We start from the raw sequence: 7,541 nt of genomic DNA, 5'->3' as shown, positions 1-7,541 counted from the left end.
AACGCCATAAAAGTAAACACTGGGAAAAGGGGGATTTTAAAAACAAAGAAACAAAAGAGGGGGAGAAAACACACATATTTATATGAAGAGGCAGCCCAAGTGGGGGGAGGGGGGGAGAAGGGGAATAAAGAGAGAGTAGAAGCCCAAGCACTCACACACTCAGACGAAACTGAAGTACAACTGAAGGGGAGGTTTTAAAAACAGGGGGCGAGAGAGAGGATAAAAGCAGCACAACAGGAAGGGTATTCCAAAGACAGCAAAGGCAGTTTTCCTTCGGACTACTCAGCCTCAGGCTCACTGAACACTGCCCTCTCTCAGGCCCCCACCCCCGGGGGAGGCTGAGCACCTTCCTGAAAAATATTTTTGGGGAAGGCTGACGCCCCGCAAACTGAAGTACAACTGAAGGGGAGGTTTTAAAAACAGGGGGCGAGAGAGAGGATAAAAGCAGCACAACAGGAAGGGTATTCCAAAGACAGCAAAGGCAGTTTTCCTTCGGACTACTCAGCCTCAGGCTCACTGAACACTGCCCTCTCTCAGGCCCCCACCCCCGGGGGAGGCTGAGCACCTTCCTGAAAAATATTTTTGGGGAAGGCTGACGCCCCGCTGCCCCCACAAACTTTACACCTATGAGCTGCCCCATTTTGGCTCAGAAACCCCTAGCATTGGCATATAGACACCTGTAACACATTTCCCTCTCCAACAACCCTCACCTCACTGTTTGCCTTTTTCTCCTCACATTGCCCTTCTTCACCATCCTACAATCACACCCAGGTTCTATTGTGCTCCTATCATTATTATCCAGAGTTTTTACACTATCATCCCTTTGGACTGAGTTGTCCTGAACTGGAGGCTCCCCAGCTCCAGTTGGCTTTCCTCCTGGGATTAGTTTCAGAGCTGCTTTGCCACCTTTTTGATATTAATCACCACCCTTTTGGTTCAAGGGAAACCCATCTCTTTTGTACGGGTTCACCTTATCCCAGAAAGTTCCCCCAGCACTTAACAAACCTAAACCCTTCCTTCCAGCACCACTTTCTCATCCACATGTGTTGACCCCTGGTCTGTATCTGTTGAGTTGGCCCCGCATGTGTCTTGAATAATGTGTCAACCTCTACAATTCTGAGAATGTTACCTTTGAAATCCTGCTCAGGGTGTGTACATTCATCCCACTTTCCCCTCTGCTAAAAAGGTTGCTAAATCCTTCCACCAACTGGCAAAACCTGCTTGACCAAGAGGAGACCGTAGAATGTGGAGCCAGAGTTATGGCGAGCAACAAGTCTCTCGATCCTCTTTCAAATGACTTTAGAATGATTGTCTTCCTGAAGGCTGGTGATTGTAATACACAACACCTTCACTCCACAGACTTCTTCAATCAGCCAACTGCAGACTTACCATAGCAGAGCAAATACACAAGTCTCAGTTTCCCCCACAACAATTAATGGAAGACTAGGGTTGCAAAATTACATTGTGCATACAAAGATGACCCCATTTTTTAAATTTGGTTTTTTAACGGTGGCAAAGATACTGCTACAGAAAAAAGTGTTTCAACAGCTTAAACACCTACACAATTTAACAGATACTGTGAGAGCAACTTGCTGTATTAAATTAGAGGACACCAACAAAATGTAAGTTTACCAGCAGCTTCCATTCTAGTGGTTCAACAGCAAACTTAAAGGCCCAACTCTAAAATCCATGATAAATTATAGGGGTAGAAACATATGTTTTGGCATTAGTGAATGCTGCCCATGGTCACTTGTGTGATGCACACTTTGGATTACTGCAAAATTAGGAAGCTGCTGTATGAGATTCCATAAAAACTAAGAGACTATTCCTTTTAAATCCGAGCATAAGAAAAAAAATATCATGTCTGAGAAGGTTCCAAGGGAGGATCCATATATTTCACGGATGACACCTCTGCTAGAGATGCTGCAAAACTCACCCAACCTGAGATCTTATTAACAGTGCAATCCTAACCTGAGTTACACCCTTCTAAATCCGCTTAAATCAGTAGGTTAAGAGAAGTTTAACTGTATTTAGGATTTTACCATAAATTACTTGGCATAGACAGAATTATTGGGCCTATTTTGTTCAAAAGTGCTTCTGAAGAATGCCCTCACACACACATATTCTTTGACAAGTTGCAAGTGCAAAAGCAACCACAAGCCCTGAAGCTGCTTCATGCCGAATCAGACCCTTGGTCCATCAAGGTCAGTACTATCTACTCAGACTGGCAACAGCTCTCCAGGGTCTCAGGCAGAGGTCTTTCACATCACCTACTGCCTGGTCCTCCACAGGACAGGAAAAACAGACCATGCTAGAAGTTCTGCACAGTTCATGACCCCAGATGGAAATACAAGTAAACACTCTTCTCAGGACAAAATACAAAAATATATGAGCATCCCAAATATATATTCAGGATCTCTAAGAACATCAGAAGAGCACTGCTTGATCAGACTAGTGGTCCATCTAGTCCAGCATCCTGTCTCACACAGTGGCCAACCCATTCCTCTGGAGGTCCAACAATAGGGCATACAGGCTGAGGCCTTCCCCTGATATTGCCTCCTGGCTCTGGGATTCAGAGATTTAGTGCCTCTGAATGTGGAGGTTCCCTATAGCCACTGTGGCTAGTAGCCACTGATAGATCCATGAATCTATCTAATCCCCCTTTAAAGCTGTTTATTCCTGTGGCCAATACTACATCCTCTGGCAGAGAATTCCACATTTTAACCACATTTTAACCTTGCTAACAAGGTTAGAGCTATTTTCATTGCTAGTCACTACAGTTATCTTAAGCTTACATATATGCTAATTCATGATGTGCCAATTTGCCTCTCCCTGACAAATACTTAAGCCACATAATAGGAAGAGGCTCGATTTACAATAGGTAACCCATTATTGAAATGTCAAACAAAAAGGTAATAGCTCCATCTGTTACTTGACAAATACACACAATGGGAACCCACACCTACAAGAACACTGAAAAATACCCCAAGGAAGCAGATAAGGGTTCTCAAGCTCCCAGTATTGGCGTAGAGGGAGGGTAGAAACATATTTTTTTTTACCAGAAACGTCTGTCAAGCATGGATCAAGAGAGGAAACATAGATCAGCCTCCCCCTTGTATTAAGATCCAAAATTGGATCACCAACAGCTGGAAAAGGGCCACAGAAACAGATGTTGCACTCTAATGGACTAGAAACATACCACAGACTATCAAGTGAACAGAGAGAAGGCCCTCTCTAGAAAGTACACGTAGAGTTACCCTCGGATATTCTCATGTGTCATCACAGTCCTCCCTTTCGGTGGGGGAGAGGAAGTATATTTCAGTCTGTGCACACATTTATATCTGTACATCACATGACACACCCTTCAGAATAAACCTTACCTGCGTGCACATAAAAACCCATGCCCTGAATAAACCTTTGTTGATCTTAAAGGTGCCACTGGACTCTAAATTTGTTCTTACAGAATTAGCTGTGGTGCTACTGTTTAGTAGCAAAGTTGACAATGTAATTTGCAGCATTTATATAGTATCTAAGTGAAGAAAAAGACACCTAGCTTGGGAGTACTTTCCTTTATTATTTAGTTATTTAAAATATGTATTATCTCCTACCTGATTAGCTTGGACTCAAGGTACCTAAAAAAGCGATAACAAGTTGCTAACATACAAAACAGATCACCACACTCCAGGACCTATTTAGATGGCCTCTCCAGAGTTACTGCCGAAACACTCATGGCAGACAATACACCTAAGAAGCCTTTTTTTTTTTAAAGTCCTTTATCCCAATGAAATTGAAAATTTGTGGTTGGAAGGGGGTAAAAAGATGATATCTAAAATGTATAAGGTATTGCTAAAATGGTATACAGAGGATGAAACATTTAAGGAGCAAATGATAAAATGGGCAGTTAATATGAATAAGGAAATATATATGTCACCTTGGGAATTTTTATGGGAAAATGCAATGAAAATTTCAACATGTATTAATGTAAAAGAAAATTGATATAAGATGATGTATAGATGGTATATGACACCAAAAAGATAGCAAATATAAGTAGTAATATGTCAAACAAATGTTGGAAATGTAAAAGAATAGAGGGTTCTTTTTACCATATGTGGTGGACTTGTGAAAAAGCAAAAAATAGAGATAGAGAAAATTATGAAATGTAAAATTAAGAAGGAACCTGAAATGCTACTTCTGGGACTTAAAATGGAAGAAGTCAACATTGCAAAACGGACTTTAATGTGGTATATGATTACAACGGCTAGAATGACATATGCTCAATGCTGGAAACAAGAAAGAACTTCTGAGATTTGGGAGTGGTTAAAAAAGTTACTCTTTATGGTGGAAATGGACAAAATGACAAGAAAGCTTAAGAACCAGGAAGCAGAAGAATTCTTTGCATATTGGAAAGATTTTAAAGAATATTTAGAGAAATATTGGGATGTGAAAAATAATCTATTTTGGTTTGATAACTACTGAAGACAGAAAGATACTTAGAGTAAGTTAAAAGATAGGTTGCCTGAAGAATTTTAATATTGGAAAATGGAAAAAAGAGAAAAAATATAAGATTTGGACTGGAGGTTGGAGCACTGCGGGAAGTCAGAAAGGGGGGGATACTAGGAGAAAAGGGTATAAGACAATTTGTAAGATGATGTATGGTTTGACTTATTGTTATATCCTAATAAAAATGGGTTTTTTAATAAAAAAAGTCCTTTATCCCAAACACTACATGAGCACATGAAAAGTATGCACCAATCCCTGCCAATACTTTGCTAGCTATTACACGTGCCTTGTCCTGTTCAGTACCCAAACAACACACCCTCCACGTGGTTTCTCCACCATAAGAGGTGGGTCAGCTAGTCAACCATCCTGTCTCTTAACAGTGGCCTCAACTAGGCCACCATCCTGTTTCTTTTGTTTGTTGGAGGGCCAACAAACGGAGCAAAGAGGCCACAGTTCTCCCTAATGCCATCACCTAGCACTGGTATTCAGAGGTTTACTGCCTCTGACTGTGGGGATTTCCATTTAGTCACCCCGGCTAGTAGGCAGGGATGGACCTCTCCCCTCCACCTCCAGTTCCCTTTTAAAGTCATCTATGCTCACTGTCATCATCACTACAAACACTGACAATAAATCCTACAATTTAATGACTCCGAGAGAGGACAGGCAGTCCTGTTATTCAATTCAGTCCTCAGACCTGGCATTGACAAGGAGTTCAGGGAACTGAGCCCTGGTCGAAATTAAACCCCGACCCTGGGAAGAAACCCCAAATTAGATTACCTTTGCAGCCCTACAAGGGAAACAGACTGATAAAGTCTCTCACATTCCCGCATACTGACCTCAGTCCGGACAGCGGCACATACCTGCTGGCACACAGAAGGTCCCTGTTTCAATCTCTGGCCGCAGGGCCACCTGTACGGCCTTCGGGCCATGGCAGGTCAGAGAAGAGACAAGACAGGGGCCAAACACCTGATGGCTCGACTCAGGGTCAGGCGGCCCTGCAAGCATCTCCTTACCTTGCTCACGACATTCTGCTCCAGGCCCGCCGTGATCAAATAATGCCGCTCACTGCACTGGCACTGACTGGTGTTCTTCGCCTCCGGCGTGGGCAGCTCGGGGGCGGCCAGCATCCCTCGGCTGTAGTTGTGGCTGGCCGAGAGCCCGCTGGCGGGCAGGTGAGGGTGGCCCGTCCAGTTCCCTCGCCCGTCCGTGCCCTTGCACCAGTAGGTCGGCTGGTCCAAGAGGAAGCTGTCCGAGAACTGGCTGAAGCCGATGAAGAGCGCCGGGATCCAGGTGAGGAGGACGAGGGTTCTCTGGTGCCCGCCGCCCAGCCCGCCCAGGAGAGGCAGCACGGAGCCGTCGTAGTCCAAGAGGAGGGGGCTGCAGGACCCGGCGGGAGGAGGCGGCGGCGGCAGCGGAGGAGGAGGCAGGCTCTGGATCTCCGCCGCCACCCCCCCCGCCGGGGGTGCGGCTGTAGCCGCAGCGGCAGGGACCGCCTCCCCGGGCGGCAGGGAGCCATTCTCTTCGGGCAGTTGCCGGCCTTCGCCACCCTCCTCTTGACGCCGGTCTATCGCCATCCGGCAGCAGCAGGAGGAGGAGGAGGAGGTGGTGGAGGAGGAGGCGGCGGCAGCAGCAGCAGCCGGAGGGAGTCACATAAAGGGGGCGGCGGGGCGCAGCGCGTAACTGGCGGCGGTCCCCGGCGTCGCGCCAGCCGAGGCTTTCCAAGCCGGTCGGGAGGCGCGGAGGAGGCGGCGGCGGGGTGCCCTGCGGGAGCCTCCGCCGACACACACATAGGTGTGCGCGTCGATCTAGGGCGACCTCTCTCTCGCTCGCTCGCTCGCTCTCTCTCGCGGAGCCGCGGCTCTCCTGCCCGCGCCTAGCCGCACATCAAGGCGCGCCCATTTTGCTTCGCCGCCGCCGCCCCCAGCCCCAGCCCTCCTCCTCCTCCTTCCCCTCCGCGGCAGAAAAGCAGAGCCCTCCTCCGCGCGTCTCCTCTTCGCTGCGGCAAGCTGGGCCGCCCGGACCGAGACGCCGCCGGGAGGCGACCGGAGTCCAAAGGTCCCTTCCCAGTCACTGGGGAGCCGGGGCGCGCAGAGGCGATTCCCAGCACCGGCCCCTCGAGATCCCTCGCCCAGCCCGATCGCCGCACATCGGGCTCGGCCAGGGGACGATCCCCCCTTCCCGGAAAGCGGAGAGGCTGTCGGCGCGTCTAGAAGAGCCGCATCCGCTGTGCCCGGCCGAAGCCGGATCCAGTGCGCGGCGGCGGCGGCGGCGGCGGCGGCGGCGGCGGCGGCGCTTTCCCCTCGCGGCTGCCTTTCCCCCCTTCTGGCTTGCGGCGGCAGAGCGCCTTGGCTCTCGGAAAGGAAGAGGCTTTGCCGCGCCTCCCTCGCCTGCCCCTCCGCCTCCCCGAAGCCGCCGCCTGTTCTCAACCTGCAAGCCCCGCCCTCCGCCCCAGCGCCCGCCTCCGTCTCCTCCTGTCCGAGAGGTAAAGGTAAAAGCGGCGGGCGCCGCAGCACCTGCTCCTCCTCCTCCTCCTCCTCTCCAATGGAGGCAGCCAGTCACCCGGCTCCCCCTGCAGGGGAGCGAAGGAACGCCTCCGCCCCGCAGCGGAGCCGGCGGAGGAGGAAGTCCCACCGGGAGAGGCTGCCGGCTCCCGGGAACCAAGGGCCTCCCGGGGAGGGGGGGCAGCGAGTAGAAACTCATCACAACCCGCTGACATCGGGGGTTGGGTTTGCAAACAAACGTCTCGCTGCCTCCACCCCCAAATAAGAACCCGGGTCGCGACCAGCAAGACTTGCACACGTATCTTAAAAGAAAGCCCCTCTGAGTTCAGCGGGACTTACTCTGCGGTACGGATGCAGCGCCCGCCCGCGCACCCCCCCCCCCAAGGCTGTAGGATTTCACCTTTCATATCCAAGGTCACCTCTGCATTACAGGGGTCCAGACCTATCCTAAGTGTCTTTGCAAAAAAAGTAAGTCCCAGTGCGTTCAGTAGGGCTTTTGTTGTTGTTCAGTCGCACAGTCGAGTCCGACTCTTCGCGACC

At 49.5% G+C, this 7,541-nt stretch overlaps 1 protein-coding gene across 1 annotated transcript in view; it reads right to left on the bottom strand.

The window, feature by feature from the left end:
- Window positions 1–6,468, bottom strand: part of SLC22A23 (solute carrier family 22 member 23) — a 171,011-nt gene extending 164,543 nt beyond the window's left edge. Inside the window, 1 exon segment of the mRNA XM_015427179.1 lies at window positions 5,514–6,468. Coding sequence (XP_015282665.1) covers window positions 5,514–6,074 — 561 coding nt within the window. The 5' untranslated portion in view covers window positions 6,075–6,468.
- Window positions 6,469–7,541: the final 1,073 nt, after the last annotated feature.

Source organism: Gekko japonicus, unplaced genomic scaffold, assembly GCF_001447785.1.
Source record: "Gekko japonicus isolate JY-2015 unplaced genomic scaffold, Gekko_japonicus_V1.1 scaffold812, whole genome shotgun sequence".
Classification (NCBI taxonomy): Eukaryota; Metazoa; Chordata; class Lepidosauria; order Squamata; family Gekkonidae; genus Gekko; species Gekko japonicus.
This window is presented reverse-complemented; position numbering and strand designations above follow the sequence as displayed.